This window comes from Podarcis melisellensis (assembly GCF_964234715.1).
Source record: "Podarcis melisellensis genome assembly, chromosome: 5".
In the NCBI taxonomy this organism is placed as follows: domain Eukaryota; kingdom Metazoa; phylum Chordata; class Lepidosauria; order Squamata; family Lacertidae; genus Podarcis; species Podarcis melisellensis.
In genome coordinates, this window is record NC_138537.1 from 78,977,396 (window position 1) to 79,003,098 (window position 25,703).

Consider the following 25,703-nt stretch of genomic DNA (forward strand, 5'->3'; position numbering starts at 1 on the left):
TTGTGCAAATCTAGTACATTTGGAAGACAGGGTCCAACATTATGATGAATCAACAACATACATATATATACTGATATATGTATATGTTAGATATATACTGTATTGGGCCTAATGAAGTTATGTGGTACTTTTTAAAAATAGAAACATTTATAATCCACCCTTTGGTCCCAGTTGGAATAGAGTTCAATAATTTAAAATCAGAATAAAAAAAATTGATGGAGCAGTTTGAGGTACTTTCATATATCCCTGCATCATGCACACCAATAAAAGACGGAGGAATCTGAAACATGGGACACTTACATTTAAAGTAAGGTGAACTTTAATGTTTGGTCATGTTCTCTAGGATCCTGAATTCAGCAACACAGTTAAGGCGATGGTAGGTAAGCAGTATATAAATTGTTTAAAATAATAAATAAAACAGACTGTCGTGAGCTGCACTTGACTTGTTTTATGAACAAATGCTGAGGTAAAATTATCCTGATGTACCTCTGGAAAATGGCTGTTTTGAATCGGCACACATCAACAGCAAGGCTCCTATCAAATAAGAGTTTGTGGACGTTTTATTCTCATTATTCACTACTGTGATGTGAATGATGGATGGTAGGAGGCAACACTTCAATTCGCAGTTCATTCTCTTGTGTTAATGGACACTATGTAAAACATTGCTTATGGCTAAGCAAGGTCTTTAGTCTCTCTTTCTCCCCATTACTATAGCAGATGAGTGTACAGCAACTATAGTGGTACCTCTGGTTAAGAACTTAATTTGTTCTGGAGGTCTGTTCTTAACCTGAAACTGTTCTTAGCCTGAGGTACCACTTTAGCTAATGGGGCCTCCCGCTGCTGTCACACAATTTCTGTTCTCATCCTGAAGCAAAGTTCTTAACCCGAGGTACTATTTCTGAGTTAGCGGAGTCTGTAACCTGAAGCATCTGCAACCCGAAGTACCACTGTATCAACAAACCAGTGGTTTTCAACCACTGTGCCGTGGCACCCTGGGGTGCCTTGAATGATGGTCAGGGGTGCCGCGAACAACACTGGCCTCTGTCCCTCTTTCCTTCCCTCCATCCTCTGATGCCCTCTTGCATCTCTGCCTGCCAAAGGCTTGCACAACTGTTTGTTGCAGCAGCCCTGGCTACAAGCTCAGCAGGTGAATGGTATGTCTGGGACTGGCCAGGGGGTCCTTTCTAAGCCCCTGTGGAGCAGTGTGTGAAGGCACCTCTCTTTGGGGCAGGGGAGCAGCTCAGAGACCAGGGCTGCCAGCAGTGGCTGCCCAGAGGACTCCCAAGAAGAGGGGAGAGGAGGCTGAGGGAACACCCCACAAGGGAGGGTATTTGAAAAGTGGTAAGGGACTGCCATCTCAGCAGGCAAGGGATGTCATAACTGGGCTCCTGAACCCCGCAGGGGTGCCACAGAAATGATGTAGTTGGGCAAGGGAGCCGTAGACTCAAAAAGGTTGAAAACCTCTGACGTGCCATAAACCCTTAATTTTGATGGCTTCCTACATGAGAAATAAGTTTAGACTGGCAGAGTTGGATGTTTCTTAGCCACATGTAGGGGCGGACCTACATTTTGGGGGCCTTGAAGCTTGAACTGTCATGGTGGCCCCTTTGCAACCAGCAACAAAGTTTTGGGTAAGCACTGTTATCTTCTTCAATGGGCCTGTTCCATGACAGATCACCACACCTTTACAACATTTGTTCTACTGACTCTCAAACTTTGGGACAGCTTTCTGTAAATCCAGGACTGTCCCTGGAAAATATGGACATGTGGAGGGTCTGAGCTTCCTTAGTTTCATAGCAGATCTGCCCTTGCCCACTTGTATGCATGTGACTGCTGGACTTCTGCAGAGCACTCTTCTGTACAGAGCATGCACATCCGGACTTAAATAGAGGTCTTTCTAACTGAGAACGTAGCACTGCAGCAAACACAAACTCAAGAGCAGAAACAGTTTTCTTCCTTTGCCTTAGAGTCAAGAACGGGCATCACTTTTATAAGCAGGAACATTTCGTTTCCACCCAGAGTGTCACTGTTCCCTGAATAATGAAATTCAGGCTAGGAATCTCTCTAAAAACAAGTTAAGATAAATCTCAATAAATAGGTCATCTGGAGGCAGCCTGGTACCCTCTGATTGACTGGAAAATATCCTATTTCCCCTGATATGTGGAGCAGTGGGGGCAGGACAGATAGGTAACAAGTCCACCTGAGGCTATTTTGGAGAGTTCACTCATCTCTGGCCCCTTGGCTTCACCTGTGCTAAGCAAACCAGCATCCCTAAGAATTGTTCGGATTGCATCCTCAAGGCATATCATTCTAGGCTGCATCCATCTGGTAGGTACACAGCACATTCTCTTTTTGCAGTGCCAGTGACTACAATGGCAGCCTTCCAGGATGCAGGAGGCTGTGACTAATATAACATTGAAAATGTATACTCACTATTGCTCGTAAACACAAGCAGCGCTAGCACTAGAACCATAATATTTGCTTGTCCTTTTCCAGTGCCTTCTATGACAGATAAATAGAAACCACTTCTGGCTGAACTTCACAGCAATGAACTCAGGAAACAAGGCCTTAGAGAGCAATACGGAGCTTAGGACTCTGGCCTATAAGAATCATTAGTCTCCAATGAACTGCACTGCCAGTCTAATATATGCCATGGTCTGGAGTGGCTGTTCCCAGCCTCGTGCTCGCAAAAGGCCAACAAAACTAAAAGAAAAAAGAAGTTTCAGAACATTAAGAGGGGAGGGGAAGCAGTGGAAGAACCTTCCACAATACACCAGGCAGTAAGAATTTTATGAAGAAGACCCTCTGACCTGCAAAACTATGAACTAAAAAAAAAAAACAATTTCATGGCAATAATGCTTGCCTGCAGCATCATTCATGGGGAGTGCTACCCCCTCCCCAAAAAAAACCCTAAGTTAGCATCCCTATTTATGGGCCCCTGTGATTAATTGAAGGTACTTTTCACACTTTCTCAGAGTTTTCATTATCACCATCTACTCACTTCTATCCATCAGTGACAGAAAAGGGGTAGGGAAGAGAGCTTTGGAATGGAAGGGATCTGAGAGTTTCCCTTCCGAGCCACTGACATGTTGCTCTCCCCCTTCCTTTCATGAGGGAAGATCAACGTACGTGCCAACTTTTTCCATCCCAAATCCAGGACACCCAAACCCACATTGGGTCTGCTTGTCTGATCAGCAATCTGAGGGCTCATCCATAATTGCCCTTGTCCTTGGGGGAAAAAAGCAGATGTCAGAGCAGTTTTCCCCTTGTCCCACACTTTCTAGCATGGGTAAGAGCAGTTTTGACCTTGCCCCACTGCTTTCCCCCCAAAAAACCCACTCTTTAACTATAAATTGGAGCAAACATCAATCCAGAGAAAACCCAATCAATGTTTTGCTCCAGTTCAATGGTAAAGAGTGGGTTTCCTCAATGGAGCAATGGCAAGTCTGGATAAACCTTCAGAGTCCCTTGGTACCTAAGAACCTGGCTCCAAGATTCCCTGTGATAACCTGTAATACAGTTTTGGGGATCCATCGATAATGGAATTAAGATGCCGCATACCAATATTATATTCACCCATTTTTAACAAACCTAAGAACATATGTAAGAAAATCTGTCTTCAGCCCCAGCAGAAGTCAGGCAGGTACAGAAAGATCTGCATCTCTCATTTGAGGCCTCAAGTCATTTGCATTCATGCTGCTAATTAAAAGCCATTTAAAATAACTGGGGCTGCAGTTGATGGGATATTGCTAGAATCAGCTCATTGCATGCAGGCTCATTTATCATTGTTTTTAGCAATTATGGCATCCTTGACAATTCCCCATTGTTTGCCATCTCCACAGCCTTTTGAAATTGATTCATTTTTGTGCAGAAAGTCCATTGCAAACCCAATTGGATATCAAATCTCAGAGAAATACCATTAGTTAGACAAGGGTTGCAGCACACTCAGCCAAACGAAATATTCAGGTACTTCAGTCACTCTATTGTGTGGCAGATTAATTGCTAATTAAATTATCGTTTTAGTGGATCATTGCCTTGGAACCTTAGTAACATTAAGGTACTTCCAAATCCTGCTTGCTGCTGAATACAATTTCCTGTTTAATCCCTTTGTTTCTATCACATGTTCCTCACAACTAAAGCTCCCTAGATGCAGTAAACTGGTATAACAGAAACTGGACTGCACTAAACTTGTCTTCCTAAGGTCCTAGTTTGTTTCATGTGGAGGGTTGGTTAATATGCGGAAGAATTTAAAAATATAAGACAAACACCTGCTGTGGCACAGTCCTGATTTCTACCATTTTGTTTTGTGTGGTGTGTGTATTAGCATTTGGCAGTTCATCCACAGCTATGGCTCTCCCCATATTATTAAGTTTATTATTAATATTATTAATATTATTAAGTTTTATTAAGTTTGCAGATGACACCACCATAATGGGTTTAATAATAGGTGGGGACGAATCAGCGTATAGAGGGGAGGTCCAAAAAATATCTACAGGGAACAACTTGCACCTTAATATCAGCAAGACAAAGGAGATGGTGTTGGACTTTCGGAAGAAGAGAGGAGAACTAGCCCCCCTGTACATCAGGGAGGGCTGTGTGGAGAGAGTCTCTTCCTTTAAATTACTAGGAGTTTATCTCAGTGAAGACCTTACTTGGAAAATAAATACAACCCAGGTGGTTAAGAAAGCCCAACAGAGACTCCATCTCCTCAGAGTATTGTGGAAGAAGGATGTCAATCAACATTTGCTTATCTCCTTCTACCGGTTAACAATAGAAAGTGTCCTTTCATACTGCATCACGGTGTGGTACGCTGGTTTGACTCCATCTGATAGGAAGTGCCTACAGAGGGTAGTGAATACAGCACAATATATTATGGGCTGTCCTGTGAATCCGCTGGATGAAATAGCAGAAGAACCTTGCCTCAGGAGAGTGAGGAAATTTCTCAGGGATGATTCACACCCTGGCCGGCACTTTCTTGATCTCCTGCCCTCAAGCAGAAGATACAGAAGCATGATTAGTCACACCAACAGGGTAAAGAACAGCTTCTATCCATGGGTTGTTAGGCTGTTGAATGAAAAGATAACAACAGGGCAACTGACTTTTGGGTTTGGTGGGTGTGCGTCAGTAAACGAGGGGAATTAAGACTAAGAGAGCTGAGTGGGGGGTGCTCATGTAAGCTCACTGTATACAAGTTGTACAAGTGACAATAAGGTATTTCAGTTTCAATTTCAATCCTAGACTCTCATTCAGAAGCACAGGATTCTGTTTTGGCTGCCATGGCAACCAAGGTTCTTAACAAGCTGGAGGCCCATTGGGTGGTTGGAAGGACCATCAAGTGGTTGGCTATACCTGGCTACATCCCTTTCCAGCTGGCTTTGACCCAACTTTCTTTGCCTCTCGCTGTCCATTTGGACTCTGTCCACTGCTTCCTCTGCAGCTGAAGCTCAGATTTCCTGCAGCCTTTGCCTCCTCCTCATACTGTTCAGCTGTAGTCCACCTCTGTAGCCATGCTGGAAGAAAAGAGCTGACTTTGTGACATCAGCTGCCATTGAACCAATCTCCTCTGGAATTTAGATTTGACCTGGCGGTGGAGATTTGTGCAGTAGCTGCTGATGTCACAAAGACCCTGAGCTACCGCCTGCTTAAAGCAAGAGGAAGCAGTCCTGTCCCAGTGTAGAGTCCCTTGAGAGAAGAAGCAGTTGGGGTCCTCCTAAGAGAAAGGACGGTAAATTCCTCAAATAAAGCTTAGTACTTTCCTTCGCCTCCTTAACTACCAAAAGAATTCAGGAGGGAAGCTTGAGACACGCAATTGCAGAGATGTGGGACACAGATCATCTGTTAAAAATAACACATTTTCATCACTTTCCTTAAGTCAAAGCGTTATTTGAACTGCTTGTTTATTGAACCCTTAGGTCATGCATCCCCAGGGCTCAGGACAGGTTATTTGAAACAAACAAATCACCTGACCTTACATTCAGAAAGTTGTGTTCTCATCCTTGCTGCTTAAAAGATTTCATACTTATTTGCTTCCTTTCTGCTATATTCTGCTGCAGCTGTTCTGCACATTTCAAATATGCTCCATCAGCATTCAGTGATCCACCATAGACCTAATCATTCTTCTTTGTAGTTTTTGAGACAAGCTTTTGAAGGCTTGTTTTCTCTCCCTCCCTCCCTCCTTCTCTCCCACCACGTATTTTGAAGCCTAGTGCATCCTAATGTACTGAATGGTTTAGCACAGGGGATGGGCAATGAAATTAACTACCACTTACATTTTTTATCAATGCTCACTGTTGATGAATTGTCACACGCTCTGATATGGATTTGTCAGATCTGCAGGATAAATACTATTCAGTTTCATAATCAATGGGCTAATAATGCCCTTATAAAAGCTGCATTGGAGCACATGATAAGAGCATATTTAAGCTCTTCATCCACATTTCTGGGCTTAGATGTAGGTAATATTCATGATACCTGTTTAGGCCATTGATAGCCACACTAGCTTTGTCCCATTTTTGCCTTGTTTCCATGCCTCTGTTTTCTCACTGTAGCTTATTTATTATCTTCCCCCATGCTTCCCACATGCACTGGTTCTGTGCATACAGTATTGTTAAGAACTGTGTGTGCTGTTCTCCATTTTCAGTTGCCACAAATACAAAGAGTTGATGGGCAGCTTTGAATTTTAAAAGCTCTCACTCTCCATTAAGCTCAAGCCGAGACACCATAGGCAAAAATAGTCCCTCCTTATCTGAGTGCTGTGAAACAAGGCTTCATCCTCCCTGCTGCTATGAGAGGCAGCGGTGTACCTGCTAGCCATTTACATGCCCTCTACCATAAACCATGTTCATGAGTGTTGCTGCTGAGATGACACATTCTCACTGCTAAGCAGCTGCAACTGGCATGGTAAGGCCTTTGATCTTTGACCTTTGATCAGCTGAGTAATAATAATAATAATAATAATAATAATAATAATAATAATAATAATAATAATAATTTATTTCTACCCTGCCCATCTGGCTGGGTTTCCCCAGCCACTCTGGGCGGCTTTCAACAGAATATTAAAAACAGAATAAAACTTCAAACATTAAAAACTTTCCTAAACAGGGCTGCCTTCAGATGTCTTCTAAAAGTCGGAGAGTTGTTTATTTCCTTGACATCTGATGGGAGGGCATTCCACAGGGCAGGCGCCACAACCGAGAAGACCCTCTGCCTGGTTCCCTGTAACCTCGCAGTGAGGGAGCCTCCAGAAGGCCCTCAGCACTAGACCTCAGTGTCCGGGCTGAACGATGGAGGTGGAGACGGTCTTTCAGGGATACTCCTTCAGTTGCTGCATCATACCAGGAAAGGGAGGGGAAGGAGCATAGCAGGCAGGTCAGTGTGGTGCAAACACACTGGCAGCAGCACCAGATTGTATCTGCTGGTGCATTTGCACCATGCCAACCTCACCACTGCATCGCTCCCCATCCCAGTATGCTGCAGCAACTCAGCCAGACACAGAGATCAGATGAGCAGGTTAGCTCCACCATACCATCCACTGTTACAGATGAGGTATTTCCTCTGTGAAGGCACAAAATCTGTTAGTTAATGCTTCCAGTGCTGAACGTCTGATGTTCTCATCATCACCTATAGTTTCTTATTTCAGTAGCAGGACACACTTTATGGTTTTAAGGTCCAGGTATAGAGTCAATCAGAAGTTGCAGTGGTGCCATTCCATCTGGTCTGCTACCCTCACCAACAATACTGATACCTGTCTTTCCATCCTGTAAACATTGCACAACCGACCATTATTTTACTTCAGTGTTGATAATGTAATATTTATTGCCAATTTTGCACCTTGTTCAGGTTGTACCCATCCCAGTTATACTAGTGAGAAATCATATATGGTTTTCTCATTCATCCTTGCTGAAAATTCAGTCAGTTTTCACTCATGATTCAAAATGCCTTTCCTATTCTTATAAAACTGGCTGATAACTCTTGCCTAGCCTCTAGTTCATTAAAGCCTGTAAAAAAATTCTTTCAATAGGAATCATTTATGAATACTTGCAAAATCATCCAATTAGAGCCTCTGGAACTTTGGGAGTTAGGGTTGCTAGGTGACTTGTATTTTAAAAGGCATATCTTAGGGCCAATTCATTTTATTTTCCCTGTTGGGGAACCTATTTCTGAGTACAAAGTACACACAGCATTATTGATGAATGGTTCAGCTCACACATGTATAAATCATGGCCTTTTCTGGCAAAATCCCTGCAAGCAGCGCCCCATTAAGGGCCTGGGTCCTGCTTACAAGCATTCCCCAGCAAATATTGCAGATAATAGACATGCATGCCATCAGCATGTTTGGCAACAGGTTCCGAAATAATGTATGAAATGGCACTACAGTGTGTTGGCCTCACTGATTTACAGAGTCTAATCAATGTCATTAACTCCAAATTAATGCAGGCACAGAATGATAGCCATATGCCTGCATTAACTTCTTGGTCCTCTGTTTTAATAGATAGCACCAAAACATTAAGAAAATACCCAGCCTAATAATGTAATATTGCTTTCTCCCACCACCACTCAATGCCAAAGACTCAAAAACTTGCTCTAAGCATTTAAAACAACAAGAGTTGTTAAGAGTTTGGGTGTAATCTTCGATACCTCCTTCTCCATGGAGGCGCAGATTGCAGCTATAACAAAGGCGGCATTTTTTCATCTCCGCCAAGCTAAGCAGTTGGCTCCTTACCTCTCTCGCCCTGACCTAACCACTGTGATCCACGCGACAGTCACCTCCAGACTGGATTATTGTAACTCGCTCTACGTGGGGCTGCCCTTGAGACTGACCCAGAAACTCCAGCGGGTGCAGAATGCCGCAGCGAGACTCCTTACGGGGTCTTCGCTTAGAGATCACATTCATCCGGTGCTATACCAGCTGCACTGGCTCCCGGCGGAGTACAGGATCAGGTTTAAGGTGCTGGTTTTAACCTTCAAAGCCCTATACGGCCTAGGGCCCTCGTACCTACGGGACCGCCTCTCCTGGTATGCCACACAGAGGAACCTACGGTCTTCAAATAAAAACACCTTGAAGGTCCCAAGCCACAGAGAGGTTAGGCTGGCCTCAACTAGAGCCAGGGCTTTTTCGGCTGCGGCTCCAACCTGGTGGAATGCTCAGTCACAAGAGGCAAGGGCCCTCCAGGATTTGACATCTTTCTGCAGGGCCTGCAAGACAGAGCTGTTCCACCTGGCCTTTGGTCAGGGCGCAGCCTGACACCCTCCCTTGGCAATCTTTACAAAACTTTAGTTTATGGTTGCCATCAATTTTGATTTTAATTCATTTTTATAATGTTTTATAATGTTGTACTGTTTTAGTGTTGTTAGCCGCCCTGAGCCCGGCTTCGGCTGGGGAGGGCGGGATATAAATAAAACTTATTATTATTATAACAACAGTTGCAGACCCTCCAAGTGTCCCTATTTTCCAGGGACAGTCCTGGATTTACAGAAGCTGTCCTGGTTTCTGATTTGATCTTTGAAGGTCCTGCTTTTCGTTATGATTTTCTTATTTTTACTGGAAAAACGTTGGAGAGTATGGAGTTATGTGACCCCCGAGCCAAGGAGATAAGTAACACATGCACAGAAGCGCTCTGCGTGCCACATGTAGAAGCACTCTATCGCTCCACGTGCATTTGCAGAAGTGGTACCTCATATTGTGGACTTTTTGGGGTACGTAAGGACCCACGGAACAAATTAAATTCATATCCGGAGGGTCCACTGTACACAACTTTTGGAAGACATCTGAAGGCAGCCATGTAAAGGAAAGGTTTTTTTAATGGTTAATGTTTTATTATGTTTTTATGTATGTTAGAAGTCACCCAGAGTGGCTGGGGCAAGCCAGCCAGATAGGCCGGGTATAAATGGTGTTCATGTCAGGAGCTTGTTCTACACTTGAGTAGGACTCTGGCAGAGACACATGCCCGACTGGCATGTTCCCTCCCTCCTGGTTGATCATTTGGGAGCTTCAAAAGCTTTCTTTAGCCCAAACATCACAGCGACTGATGCCAACAGACACCGGCACACTTAGGGATCTGCAGAGTTTGCGCAGCTTGCATATCAGACCTCAGCAACTCAGCATTTTGGCTAATCAACTTTATTTACATTTAAACACACACGGAGCACTGCAACATGGCTCCCTCTCTAGCATCAGACAGCAAAGAGAAAAAACAAAAGACAATAGTTCCACTTCACGGAACACAGTAACACAAACATCCTGTCTCCGTCACTTCCCACTTTGTGGAGTCAAAACATATACCGCCATGTGATAGACAACAATCCCATGACTGCAATCACGGAGCAGGAATTCTAACAGTTTATGGAAGGGGATGTCCCTATTTTCATTGGAGAAATGTTGGAGAGTATGCAGTTCTTACAGAAGTCAAGCCATGGGATAGTCATCCCTGCTTTAGACTGCTATTTAGTGTAGTTGACCAGCTCCACTACATCCGGGAAAAGCCATTGTGTTTAAATGAGTCTTGATTTTGTAAACGTTGCCTTGGATTTCATTGGCCAATGGGAAGCAACAGGAAAGAAACAGAGAGGGGTGTTTTGTGAGGCAACAAGATGGCAGATGGGATAAAGAACTAGGGAGGCAATTGGGAACAACAATGAAGCAGGCAAGTGGAGTGACAAGGGAAAAGCTAACTTACACCAAATGAAGGGTTGGGGGACTAAATGCTATTGAAAGAGCTACCTATAGATATACAGAAGACATAGGGGGACGCAAATGCTGCTAAGAAAGCTTATACCCACACCAGATGGAGGCAGGATACCAAATGCCACTCACTAAAGAAAAAAGGCAATGGCAAAGAGAATACCTAACCCCTTCCACAACTGTGTCACACTCTTATGCTGAAACAGTACCACACATTTTCAGCCGACACACAACCAAAGCTCCATGGCTGGAAGTAGGGATCAGCACCCTATCTAGTGGCTTTTGCTGCCAGGTGATGCTGAACGTTGGGTTCAGTAAAGCTCAAAGTGTAGCAGGTGGGCAGGTTAGCAACTTCCCCCAAACACCCTCTCATACATTTGACACCCAGTTTAAGGATGTTAACAAGGTCACGGGCAATGTTCTGTAGCATCAATTGCAGTGGTACTTACTCTTGAGTAAGTGTGCCTAGGATTGCGGCCTAAAACATAAAAATAATCCCAAGTTTCATGCATTGTAAGCCTTCTATTCACTGCTGTGTGTTCATGCTGCAACTACCGTTCCTATCTTCTGCCAGCTGTTCCTCCTGGGCTGAGGACTTCAGGATGAGAGCCCTTGTGGTCTCCCCCAAAGACATGCCCTCTGGACAAGGTGCAAGAGTCACAGTCTCTGGAAGGAAGGGAAATGAAACAGGGGGTCTCAAGTGAACAAGAGCTCTCACTGCCTCTTCAAGTGGGCAGCTCTCCGAGTGGTCACCCATTGAGAAGGGTGAGGAAAAGGAGTCAAGACGTTGTGAGGGGATATGCAAAGCTGCTCTGCTGCAGGAGCTATTGGATGAAACAAATCACATGGGCCTAATTCAGACTGGATTCAGGCCTGGCTTGGGGACAGAAGCAACCTTGGTTGCCCTAAAGGGATTTTCAGGGAGTATGGTCCAGTGGCTTTTTCCTCCTTCTATTTGGCTTTTGATACCATCGAGACTGGATCATCTCCATGGGTTGGACCTAGTGGTCACAGTGCTGCAATGCTCCCACTCCCAAAATTTCCAATACGAAGTGGCCCAAAACCAGGATACCATTTTTCAGGGCTGTGTGTGAATCATGTGACTCACATGAGCTTGTGCCCCCCCCCCAAAAAAAGCTTTTATTGAGGGCAGAGATCTTGTGCGGTGCTCCAAAGTGTGCATTTGGGGGCACTGTGTTTTTTAAAACAGCCCTTTTCAGGGGTCTTGTGGGACAGCTAGCCACATGAAATATGCCTCTTTATCCATGTGCTAACTTCTCCAGCAAGTTGTTGTATTTTGTTTATTCTTATCGTTATCATTATTGGACAGCCTTTTAAAATAAAACTGCTGGAAGGCTGAGTTGAGGATGGTTTTATATAGGTGTTTTTATTGCTGCAGGTTATAAACTCTTGCTAGTTTTAAGTTATGCTTGTCTTTAACAGATACACTATTTTAATTATTTGTTTTATTGTACAACAGTTTGGGCATTTTGTGGAGAAGAGGCCAACAAGCTTTATATATAAAAACAGATAAGAGGCTTGGGGGAAAGATAGCACTGTCAAATAGAATATTAGCGTCACAGCAGATTTGAAACGAGGGTGAAATGACCCATTTCCTTCTAATACTAATTAGGCTGCTTTAAATGTACATGATAATTTTTTCTAATTGGCTTCTCCTGACATACTACAAACAAGAACACAAAAAAATCAGACAGACAAAAAAAAAATCCAACATTGCTTCCCACTAAAATTAGTATTTCTGCTTTATATACTATACTAAACTGGACATTGTACTTTGCCTGGAGAGACATGACATATCCACTTAGCCGTGGAGCTTTCTACTTATTTATTTCATTAAATATTTCTTCGCTTTTCAGTATTGGTCAATTCTCTGTGCAGATTGTCACTTACAAGCTGATAGGCAGAAGAGACAAACGCCACAACTTATTCCCGAACTGTAAGTGGCTCCTAAGGCAAAATATTTCAATGGAAACATTTTTTGAAAATGGTGCCACCGTGACCATAGTGGAAAAGTTGTACGGTTGAAAGATGGTCTCTTAGACAGGCTCCACCTTCTGCATAATCAAAAGGGACAGAGCCAGATGCTGTTGAATTTTCCAGAACAGCAGGTTTTCCCCCTCATCAGTAAAGGTGCTTTGATCATCCTGGAAGGCAGTCTTCTCACCATTCGGGGTCAGATTTTTTTTAAAGAAGAAGAAAAAAAGCCCTGCAGATTTGTCATTCTATAATTGATGAAGGAAGGCATTATCCATAATTGATTAACACAAATGCTTTGTTGACAAAAGACGTGGGTGGTTAATAAATGGCATATTCAGGCTATTATCTGGATTTTGCTATTTTAGGACAAGCCCCCAAGTCAGTAGCAATCAAATGGCATATAAGGAACCTTAGTGAAAGGCTCACGCTCGGTGATTTTAGAGTAGTTGTTTCGTGTCCCAGATAGCTCAGTTGGTTAGAGCGTGGTGGTGATAACGCCAAGGTTGCAGGTTCGATTCCCGTATGGGACAGCTGCATATTCCTGCATTGCAGGGGGTTGGACTAGATGATCCTCAGGGTCCCTTCCAACTCTATGATTCTATGTATGGTAAGTATGTGGCTGAGAAGCGGGTGCTGCTAGTTCAGCCTGCATGCTGGGAACAGCACAGAGGCTGCACCTGTGGCTTTGATCAATGATCTTCACTTAAAAATCACTAAGGGATAATGATATGGCCCTATTGATCCTACTTTTTCTCTCAGCAACCTTTGATCACAGGGTATAGACACCTGCCAAACTGGTTCTTCTCATTTTTGTCAGGGAGGCCCCAGGGAGGGGTAATGGAGAATTCCCCTTTGTGGGTGCCCTAAAGTGGAGGTCTTTGGAAGCAGAGATTTATTCTAGCCTCCTACTCTGAGTAAATGGGAAAGTGACACAGTTTTGCAAGATCATGTTGAAGAGTAACTCCCATATTGTGCTCCAAGATACACTTAACTGTGTGCTGGGAGAAAGAGAAAAAGAAAGAAAATAATTTTAAGCTGCTCTCTTGAGCCCAAGGTACTCACGTGTGAAAGAGATTTCCTACTCCATTTCTGTATGGTTTAACCAGTCTGCGGACATTAACACACACTTTTTAAGTATATCCAAAGGGCAGGGATGGTTTTCCGGTTTACTTAGAATCTGTGGAAGTTGGTTTTGCTGTTGTGAACAAAACCAAGCTCCCATTCATAACATCTAAAACTATCCTGACAGCTATGCAAAGAGCTGATGGAGGCAGGAGCCCAAGCTAAGGCACATCTGTTACTACAAGTCTTGTTTAATCGTTTAGCTCTTAAGTAAAAGAAGCAAGATTTATGCGCAACAAGGGAGCCCAGCATTAAGCAGAAAAAATAATCCTTCACAAGTGCCTAACTACCAGCCCTACTAAGGTAACCTATTATGAAAGACTTTGGGGCTTGAACGGAGAACCTCCGGGTTCAAGGCTGGGACTGAGGGTATGCAGGTCTACAGACACAGAAGGGAATCGTGTGTGAGCTTCAGCCCATGTGATTGACAGGCAAGATTAAGCCTCTGGATTAACCTAGGGTAGGTACTGTATGAACCTCTGGCCACCAGACGAATTGGTCCTAATTTGCCCTGTGAGGCCATTTTCCCAAGCCATGTTCACCTGCCCCACAACTTGACATCATGTAATTTCAGGTGTGGGGCTAAGTATAGTTAATTCACACTGAAATGAAAACATATGCATATTAATGAAGGCTTAAAATGGAAAATGGCTAAATATGTATTTCCCAAACTTATGATCTGAGATGAGAGGTATGTGCTGAAGAAACACTACAATATCACAGGGCATAGAGAGACCTGCCTCCTTCTATGGAAAGACCTTTCTAGTGAAATTTTGCAGTAAAGTATTTCCTCTCCATTTGAAGTAAGAATCCTCCTTTCAGAGGGCGAGAGAATATATGTGATTAAAAATTGCAGATTCACATGGTATAATGCAGTGTTTCCCAACCTTGGGCCTCCAGCTGTTTTTGAACTACAATTCCCATCATCCCTGACCACTGGTCTTGCTAGCTAGGGATGATGGGAGTTGTAGTCCAAAAACAGCTGGAGGCCCAAGGTTGGGAAACACTGGTATAATGTACAGGCTAGGATTGCAATCCCTGGCACACTCAGTTGGAGATATATATCCACCTAAGCATTGTGGGTCCTACTTCTCACTAAAGAAGTGTCGAATCTTGCTTTAAGAAAGTAAGATATGGAAGCTCCTGGTTCAAGACTTACCTGGGACAAAAACTCATAGAATCATAGAATCATAGAGTTGGAAGAGACCACAAGGGCCATCGAGTCCAACCCCCTGCCAAGCAGGAAACACCATCAGAGCACTCCTAACATATGGTTGTCAAGCCTCTGCTTAAAGACCTCCAAAGAAGGAGACTCCACCACACTCCTTAGCAGCAAATTCCACTGTCGAACAGCTCTTACTGTCAGGAAGTTCTTCCTAATGCTTAGGTGGAATCTTCTTTCTTGTAGTTTGGATCCATTGCTCCGTGTCCGCTTCTCTGGAGCAGCAGAAAACAACCTTTCTCCCTCCTCTATGTGACATCCTTTTATATATTTGAACATGGCTATCATATCACCCCACTCATTCTCAGCCTTATTAGAGATCCCTAGCACAATCACAGGGTTCCAAGACCGGGAGCAAGGCAAATACGTGTTTCTGAAAGGGACTGAAATCTGGATGCCAGGTGCTGGATAGCTCCATCGGTAGAGCCTGAGACTTAATCTCAGGGTTGTGGGTTCAAGCCCCATGTTGGGCCAAAAGATTTGCGCATTGCAAGGGGGTGGACTAAATGACCCTTGTGGTCCCTTCCAACTGTACATTTCTAGGATTGTATGACTCTAGACATAGAGAAGCCCTAGGAGGCAAGTGAGAATCAAAGGGCTTAGCGACATCTCTGTTTGCCCTGCTGCTTTCCCTCGTGGAAACCGGATCTTTAGCGCTGAATCAGAACGAATGGCAATCAGGTTCTCCGCAGCTTGACGCTTGTTCTGATTTAGTGCCAAGGAGCGGGTTTTCTGGAGGGAATCGGCAAAGCCATTTGAACCCATGCTTTCTAGGCATGGGGCAAACAGGAGTGTGCATGAGCCCCAAGTTTTGTCTGGGGTGTTTAAGCTACAATAGCTCAAGGTGCGGCCAGAAAACATTGAAAAATGTGCACCAGCCCTGCGACATTCCTAAAACTCTAGGTAATTTGAGGTATTTTTAATTATCTTTATATTTCCACAGCTCATCCTTGAGGGGTGTACAAAGTTCTCTCCAGCCCTCTTTTCACTCTCACAACAAAGGTAAGTTAGTCACCAAGTGAGAGTTACAAAGCTGAGCGTGGCTTGAGCCAGGTCTTCCATCTCCCCACTCTGAATCCCAACACTCTAACCACTACAGTGCACTGGCTGGCATAGGGCTTTCTGTGGAACACAGGGCTGTGAGACTCCTTCTTACAATGCAAGCTGCAGTGCCAATTCAAAGTCACCCAAGTAAGTTTTTCAGCTTACTCTACTGGCATAACCTTGGTCTCCATTGTACTCCAACTGAGTTCAGAATTGATCAGGCTGCCTTTGTTCCCATTTAAGGTGAAAAACTTTGTCCTTCTCTTTTATGAAGGATGGAAACAACTTTTGCCAGTCACTCTGCCCCAATTTCACCACCACCACCCCCCCCACACACACACACACAAAAACTGCAGCTAAAGAGATGGGCAAGTCATTTGGAAGGAGCAAAGTGTCATAAAACATTGAGCATAGGTGAGACGCATGCATGCAGAGATAGAAAGACAGTATAAAGTTTCCTGTGATCGTTTTCTCCTCTTTTTCATCATTCTTTGTAAACCAGAAAATTAATTACCCGGAAAACAATTCTGTGCACTAAAAAGCAGAATAGGTTTAATGTATAATTTATATATGGAAATGCAGCTGTCAACACTGTGACAAATTACTATATAAAAATGTTGCAGTTACATTTTTCGGTGTTAGTGTGCATTATGTTCATCTTCTGCACAAGACAATCTTCATCCTCTTAATGTTGTTTTGGCGCACAGAGCCGAGCTGCATTCTCAACCCCCTACTCCCAACAAATGACAGATCAATCAAACTGAACAGGCTTTTATTTGCACATGGGAGGGAACTGCAAGAATGCAAGAAGGCTCTTGAAGGTCTCCCGAAGAGATACCCTTCACACTATATTTAAAAACAGTGGGACTTAGACAAGCGAACCAGAGATTATAAAGTCTTTCAGTCCCAGTGCGAATGGGCCATTTTGGGCACTTCATATGCTGTGCCCGCAAAACACCTCTGACTGATGTGTGTCTATGCTTCTGACCCTAGATGACTATAGCACACAATTATTTCATAGTCTTTGCTTTGTTTACAGGAAAAAACTATATAGTTGTTGTTATTGATTTATTATGCAAATACAAAACAAAGGCAAAGTGTACATACATCTGGCAAAAATAAAGACAAGAATAGAAAAAGAAAAGAAAAGCACACACATACCTACATACATACATACAAACAAAAACAAAACAGGTACAAAAATAAATACGAAATGAAAATGGAACACATTCAAATAACATAAACAGTAAAATAAATAGCTAAGAAAGACATCCCAGGGTGCCATTTCTCTGATGAGGTACTGGCTTTTCTGGGATGGGTTCCATTTGCAATTATTATTAGTAGTAATGCCCTGCCCATCTGGGTAGGTTTTCCCAGCCACTATGACATACCCTACAACATTTCTCCAATGACAACAGGGACGTCCTATTCCATAATAATAATTTTTTTATTTATATGCCACTCATCAGACTGGGTTGCCCCAGCTACTCTGGGAGGCTTCCAACTTATATAGAAGCATTAAACATGTGTTTTTTAAAAACACACACACACACAAACTTCCCTATACAGGGCTACCCTCAGATGTCTTCAAAAGCTTGTATAGTTACCTATCTCCTTGACTCAGGGGCCGAATAACTCCATACTGCCCATACTGCTCCAAGGAAAATAGGGATGCCTTGAGGAAAAGTGGGATATTCAGGATCAAATCAGAAACTGGGACAGCTTCTGTAAATCCAGGACCGTCCCTTGAAAATAGGGACACTTGGAGGGTGTGCCATGAAATAATGCAGGCATAGGCAAACTCGGTCCTCAAGATGTTTTGAGACTACAATTCCCATCATCTATGACCACTGGTCCTGTTAGCTAGGGATGATGGTAGTCCCAAAACATCTGAAAGGCTGAGTTTGCCTATGCCTGAATTAATGTATAATCATGTCCTCATGAGGCATTCAGAGGACAATTTAGAGAGGGAGGGTATTGCTCACCACCCCACTCTAGCCCATTCACAGCCCAGTAGGGGGACTGGTGGTGCCAGTAGGCCCTACATTTCTGGTCTGCTAGTTTTACACACTGTTAAGCATTATACAGAAACAATGAGTCTATGGATTAGGTGTGCAAGTCGAAAGGCACAAATCCCCACGCATAAAGAGAAACAAAGAGTCGTGCTTAATCCATAGAGGAGAAAAAATTCAGAGCTGACTTAATCCCCCTTCATTTCAATGCGACTGAACTGCAACTACCGTATTCTGCACTGGAGCCATTGTGACTCATTGGGCAGAGTTCGAGGCCTGAACTTGGAATGCTTAGGTTCAAGACCAATACACCTGGCAGTTGCCTGGGTGAGGTCTCAGTTTTTATCTTCTTGGGATTTCCTTCACAGGGCAACTGCCAGAGCAGACAATATGAGGAATACACAGACACTGAGACATTCAACTTCCCACAGAAATGACTGGTGATCAGAAAAGCTGTCAAATCTTACTCTGCTTGAGTCTCGCTGTCCTTTGCAGCACAGCCGCCTCTCCCTCCTGCGTGTCTTCCTCTCTCTCCCTCCATCGCCTGACCTGCTCTTCCCTCATCTTGTAGAAGAGGACATGCTTCTGTTCTTCATTCAGTTCAGCCAGTAGCTCCGGGTCGATGTACATATCCCGCAAAATTTGCTGCAGCATGGCAATACGGTTAAGAAAGCAACGCGTGTGCAGTGGCCAGGTGGAAAAGACAAAATTCAAAACCGAAGGAAAAATACCCTGTCCAGTCCAGCCAACTTAACGCCTTTAGCACTTCCTCAAAAACAACTTGAAATGAAAGTGCTGGCCCTTCCTGAGAGGGATTGGGTTCTCTTTCATGCTCCGATCGCTTTCCGTTAATCGCCACAATAATAATAGCTTGTGTCACCTATCAACAGGTGTCCAATGGGGGGGGGGGATGGAACAGGAGATTGGCAGGGCAAAGGCGTACAAACAAGGATGAGCCACTTGGATGGTATTAAAAGGCTCCCCAAAAGGGGAAAGAGGATAACTCCTGACAGCTGTCACTTAAATACCTGGAAACAGTTCAGTATTTTACAAACTGATCCGATTATGGCACGGTGTCCCAGGTTTCTTGCTTCTCATTCCCACGGTGGTGTGTTCCCCTTGATGTAGTGCTGGGGATTTGTGCCTCGGGGTTTATTTTTAAATCTATGATGTCATGGTGAAAAGTAACAACTACACCGGCGGTATCTATGTCATTCCAGCGCCTTTTGGGAACTGATCCCTTCCGATAAAAGGCAACACACATTTACACATTATCTGTAGCGCTGCTTACTCTCCCCGGTCGCTGGAGCACACACCACCACCTGGCTCTGTCTAGGGTCATGTTTACTTACTGCCAACAGACATGGTGATTCAGCACTAACGGATTTAAAAGTTTTTTGGGGTTTTTTCCCCCTTTCAAACTTGCATAAAGGAATGGAAGAGCAGCCCAAAGCTGTCAGGAGGAAAACTTGCAAGGCAGCTAATTAATATTAATTAAGCCAAAGTCTGGCCTTGGCAGTTCAAGCACACTGCGTTAACCCTCCTGCCATCGGTGTGTTTTCCATTCTGCGGTGGGAAGATAGAGACGAGATTGCTTTTTAAGCAAATGGTGACCTTTTGCTGTTTACTGGCATTTTCCTGCTCTCCGTGAAATACTATTGTTAGCTCCTCGGGGTTTCTATTACAATAATTTATATGCAACTAATCATAGCCCCGTCCAGCCTCTAAGGTCTAAGATGTGTAATAATAGATTTTAAAGCATAATAGACGATGGTAAAATTCTGTTAAAATCCCATTTGAAACAGCTAAATGCATAACAAAACTGCCAACCAGTTGAACTCAGGCCACCAAAAGGCCATGGAGATGTTAATAGTCTAACAAGATGCTCAGGCTTCTTTGAATTATTCAGATATCATCAAAATAGTTTTGTAAGACATCTACTCTTTTCCCCCCCATTGCTTTTTAGAAAAGATAACTATTTTTTGGATCATCAGAATGTAAGAGTCCTGCTGGATTAGAGCAAAAGGTCAAGCAGGATGCTAAGGGAAGGCAGTCTCTCTGGAACATCAAGAGAACCATTAATTCAAAAGGCTACATGACCTTAACATTAGCTTTCTGACTTCAGATCTTCATCGGCTGAGAGTCACATCCTTGGCCAACTTGTATCGGATTCCTCTATGCCCATCTTAGGTGGAATGACACCTTAACTGCATCGTAGCATTTAGACTGGAACAATTCCAGTGCCTCTAAGGAAGGTATCGTCATACTCGAGAGAAATGAGTAGTATAAAAAAAGGCTTTTCAAAATAAAACCTAAAAGAACCATTAAAAAACAGTGTGATGGATACCAAGCATGCTGAGTAGCCACAGAAAGTTGGGGATGAGAAGCAAATGGATGTTTTGGAGCCCCTTATAGTTTATACTACCCCGGAGGAGGACTTAGCTGGCTAGCTAGTACCCTGAATAGGAACATTTCTCTTAGAAGGCAAGAATACAACATTTTGTTGCAAGTCTTGGTTGTAATCCAACTTCCATCTACAGTCAAATCCACATCATACATCCAAAGCACATGGATTCCCCCAAAGAATCCTGGGAGCTGTAGTTTGCCCTTACAGAGTTGCAATTCCCAGCACCCTTAACAAACTACAGTTCCCAGGATTCTTGGGTGAAGCTATGTGCTCTACATGTATGACCTGAATGTGACCTAAAAACCTCTGCTCCATTTTCAGCTAAAGAAAACTGCTAAGTGCAGCTATTTCCACCCATAAACTGGCCAAAATATCTGCCATAGGCAACACAATACACAGAGCAGTGATATAATAACAAAATGCAAATTCACACAAAAATACAGTGGTGCCTCGGGTTACATATGCTTCAGGTTACATACACTTCAGGTTACAGACTCCGCTAACTTTGCTTCAGGATGAGAACAGAAATCGCGCAGTGGCGGTGCGGCGGCAGCGGAAGGCCCCATTAGCTAAAGTGGTACTTCAGGTTAAGAACAGTTTCAGGTTAAGAACGGACCTCCAGAACGAACTAAGTACGTAACCAGAAGTACCACTGTATTGCATTTTGCTATCACATCACTACCCTTTGTATTACAGTTGCCCTTGGTGAAATATTTTTGCATAGGCAACATAAGACATTGTGGAATGAGTTTCCCCTCTGTTCTTTGTTCCCCCAACTCAGCATTCATACGCATATATTGCTGCTGGACTTGGAGGTTCCATTTAACTATCATAGCTGGTAGCTGCTGATAGAACTATCCCCCATAATGGAAGGTTTCCAAGCTTCTCACATATCTTTTTCCCAACGTCAGTGAGAATGATGTAAATCAAACAACTTGTTTGTTTTAAGAGGTGGACATTTACTGATCATGATTCAAGGTAACAGAAAAGGGCAAAATTCTCTAAATGATTATTCTGGTCAAAGTCTTTCTTTTTTCTTTTTGGCAGAAGCTTCCTTGGCAAAACTCAGCAGTCAGTTTACACCACCAAAAAAGCTTTGTGTTAATTGTCGGAGCTTTGTGTTAATTGTAGAACTGGAAGGGACCCCAAGGGTCATCTAGTCCTGTAATGCAGGAATCTCAACTAAAGCATCCATGACAGATGGCCGTCCAACTTCTGCTTAAAAACCTCCAAGGAAGGAGACTCCACCACCTCTTGAAGGAGTCCATGCCACTGTCAAGAGCTTTTACTGTCAGAAAGTTACTCCTGGTGTTTAGTCTCCTATTTTGTAATGCAAAGCCATTCGTCTGGTCCCTACTATCTAGAGAAGAAAACATCTTCTATGTGACACCCTTCAGATACTTCAGATATCTCCTCAGTCACCTATTTTCCAGGCTAAACATACCCAGCTCCTTCAACCGTTCCTCATAGGGCTTGGTTTGCAGATCCTTGAGCATCTTGGTCACCCTCCTCTGCACATGTTCCAGCTTGTCCTTCTTAAATCATGGAACCCAGAACTGGTCACAGTACTTCCGGTGTGATCTGACCAAGGCAGAATAGAGCAGTACTATTACTTTGGAACACTAGACTTCTGTAGATGCTTCTAATGCTCATTGGCAGCATGAAGACACCCACTGGTGGAGTATTTTCTTCTTTTTATTTGCAAACATACATGCATGCCTATTTCCTTACACCTTGTTCCAGTTTGCTTGTGGGCAGCAAAGTCCCTGTTGGCTCCACTTGCACATCAACTCCATTGAGTGGAGTGGAATTTGGGGAGACTCACAACAACCTCTCTGCTTGAGGCTGGTGATGACTTTCTTGAACAGGGGAGCTCCATGAGTTGTTCCTATTGACAGGAATTGGAGGGGTGTAAAGAGAGAAGGTAAAAGAAAGAAACATCTTCCCTTCTTGCCCCACCCCTCTCCCTTTGATTTCTTTTATGGTACATGCTTGTCTGAGATGAATTCAACAGAATGCTTTTATGTTACTTGTGGTGGTTACAGTAGGGAAGCCTCTGATAGGGACTGAATGAGCTATCCTAACGTCACAGGTTGGAAAAGTAGGCAGAAGTATACCCAGTTATCGTTGCCTGGACTGCTTAATCCTACAGTAAAGCAAGGCAGGAAGAATCAACAGAAGAAGCAGAGGTATCTAGGGAAAGAGAGTGGTCTGCAAAATTGCAGCAGCCTAGATTAGAAAATTAAAAGGAAGATCTACAGAGCTGCTGTCAGGGCAATTGGTTGGGGTAGAATGAATAGGATGGGGCCACCAAACATGGCAGGACTGACCTACCACACAGCAGGAGGTGGGGTCTCTCCAAGACTATTAAATGTAGAGTCTGGAAATTAACTAAACACACACACAACTGGAAAATAATTTCAGAGGAAAGAAGGAAAGCTGAAAGAGAGTGGGGGCAGAAAAGAGACCTGCACAAGCCTAGGGATCTGTAGAAGGGATGAAAGATGAAGCTCACATATTGATTTGAAATAGCCAGCCAAATCTTTGACTTAAAGGTCTCTTGTTACCTGCTGCTTTAATGTTGTCACTCAGCATTTGGTAAACTCGGTGTCTAGGCCTTTGCCTTATAATTCCCCTTTCTTCAAATAAGAGCAGAATTGTTGTTTTCTAGAGCAAAAGTTCAGAATGTATTACTATGTGCGTGGTTTCTATCACTGCATAGCACATGAAGTTTCGTCGGACCAGCTGTTTATATACCACTTTCACAGACTGAAGGCTAAGCTCTTGGGACTCTGTAAATATACAAGAATTACCTATTGAATTCAGGAAATAGTGTACAGGTGCCCTATTTATGTCCGACAGTCAGAGAAGCCTGTTAGAGAAGCCTGTATAAATCCTCTAAACTCATTGTGCTTTTGTAATAAATTATTATTATTATTATTATTATTATTATTATTATTATTATTATGCAGATCTTTTGGATATAGGTGAGCAACACAGCCTTCAAGCTGGACACAGCATAGTTGTATAAGCAGGTGCAGCTGTCTCAAGTGAAAGTTGGTGTAACATAGCAACTGAAGGTATGTATGTCAGTTCGCTCTTATCAGGCAAGAAGCCACTAGGCAGCCTTAGATAGTAAAGCATGTAAATGTCATTGGAGAAGATCTATGATACAGGATCTTCAAGCATGTGCATCTCCAAGACACAAAATAGCTACCTAGCAAATATATTCTCCAGGTCATCCAATGGGCCAGATCTAGACTAAGTTAGATGCAGCAGGACAACTTAGTTATGACTTGTGCTATGGAATCCATGGAATCTCAGTGCAACTAAATTAGTCTGGATTCAACCCAATGTATTGGTGACCCTTAGCAGGGACAGCTTGCCCAATGGGGCACAGCCAAAGCAGTAGCCACTCAGCAGCGGTGTCACTGCCACTCACTGGGAGAGGAAAGGGGAAGATGGAGGCCAAGTTGGGGTTGCATGGGCAGACTAGTGGTGCCAATCCAGTGCTCCCAATGGGGGGCCCACACAGCTCCATTGCTGCTGCTGTCTCACCCCTCTCCTAAGTGCTAGTGATGTTGCTGCCTGGAGATTAATGATGTGGCTTCACCCCACCAAGCTTCTGGGGGGGCTTCTGACCCCCCTCTAAAGATCACCTGGGAGCCACTGCAAAATTGCAGGCAGATTCTACCTACTGTGAACTTTCAAGTGGTTTATTTGTTGGTGACACAGACTTCTGTAGATATGAAGAAGAGGAAGAGGAAGAGGAAGAGGAAGAGGAAGAAGAAGAAGTAGAAGAAGAAGAAGAAGAAGAAGAAGAAGAAGAAGAAGAAGAAGAAGAAGAAGAAGAAGCAGCTTTGAAGATAGCATACTCTGACCTCTGCCTTTAGCCAAGGAATCCTTGGAAGTCTCTTCCTGCCATCCAGCTTACAAATACCATGGCAAGTGTGAGATCAACCTGGTCCCATTCATTGGGAGGAGCTGTCTTGATTCCAAAAGCCCCCCTCCCTGTCTTGATTCCAAGAACACTTGACTCCAACTGCCAGTTGCCTCTGGAACAGCACCAACTGCCATTTACACCACCAACTGCTCTTCAAGCAAGAACATCACAAGGGAAATTGAGCCTGGATGCAACTAGACATTAACTCCCACGTAACTCACCATTTTGTTCTGGCCTTGAAGGACTGACCACTCTCCTCTACCTCTTCTCTTCCTTTGTGTCTCTTTATATAACCCTTATGGCAGTACCCTTCTCTCTTTCAATTGATGAGAGTCATTTTGAGAGGCTGTCATTGTCTGAAAAGTAGGATAAAAATATAGTATTTTTAAAATTTGCTTTTCATAACAAGCCCATGAAGAAGAACACCTTAATTCCCATTTTACAGATGAGCACAACGGAGGCATAGGGAAAATAACTTATACAAGATGACACTTCTGGACATCAGGCCAATTGATTGTGCTGACTTTTATCACAACTCCTTACTTGGCAAGGTACTTGAATTGCCATTGTAGTTTTATCCTCACATCTCCAGATCATTCACCCAGCAAAAGGTTAGTATCTCATGTTCAGTTGCCTTTAACCTTGAGATATAGATAGACCGACAGAAAGACAGATGCATTCTATTTCCTTCCTATTGCTTTGAAAATTGTAATTGGGGGGTGGGTTCTGGGGTCCATAGCTTTCATCAGATTTTCAAAGGTTCCTGTGAGCCAATAAAAGGTTAAGAAGCACTGCTTTAACTGGTAATCTACCTTATTCGCTCACCTTGATTTTATATTTTCACATAACTTCCTTTCTCTAAACTAAACAGCTCTCTGGCTAAAACGCAAGAATGCTGAAGCAGCACAAAAAGAATTTTATTCAGAGTTTATGACATAGCCAAAGCCCACCTCGGCTGTGACATTTATATAAAAACAGTCAGGTGCTGCATATGAGGGAAGGAAGATGGAGAAGACACCTTCTGAAATAGAGAGGATGTTAGGCTGGAAGAAATAAAAATCTTAATCCTAGACCAAGTATATGACATATACAAGATCATGACATTTCATTCTGGATTAATTGGCCTGGAATTACTACCACTGCTGTATTTACAATTAGTAATCTGTATTAAAATTGTAACCCCACATATTGTAGTATTTTGCCATTTTAGGGAATTAGGCAGTTATCCTAGCTATGGTACTGAATTTTCAGAATTCAGGATTTTCAGAGGTTTT

At 43.3% G+C, this 25,703-nt stretch overlaps 1 protein-coding gene and 1 long non-coding RNA gene across 4 annotated transcripts in view; one reads left to right on the plus strand and one right to left on the minus strand.

Moving 5' to 3' along the window:
* Window positions 1-24,509, minus strand: part of SH2D4B (SH2 domain containing 4B) — an 87,577-nt gene extending 63,068 nt beyond the window's left edge. Inside the window, exons 1-2 of one of the 3 annotated variants that reach the window (XM_081913743.1) lie at window positions 24,368-24,509; window positions 23,054-23,278 (exon numbers count right to left, since the gene is read on the minus strand). In XM_081913743.1, coding sequence (XP_081769869.1) covers window positions 23,054-23,081 — 28 coding nt within the window. In that variant the 5' untranslated portion in view covers window positions 23,082-23,278; window positions 24,368-24,509. Of the gene's footprint in view, window positions 1-18,546; window positions 20,024-23,053; window positions 23,279-24,367 lie in introns of those variants that run through there. The other 2 variants (XM_081913742.1, XM_081913746.1) reach the window with 2 other exon arrangements.
* LOC309371280 lies at window positions 19,016-20,421 on the plus strand. Its single transcript, XR_014169007.1, has 2 exons — window positions 19,016-19,116; window positions 20,046-20,421. It is a non-coding gene; the product is annotated as an uncharacterized lncRNA (long non-coding RNA).
* Window positions 24,510-25,703: the final 1,194 nt, after the last annotated feature.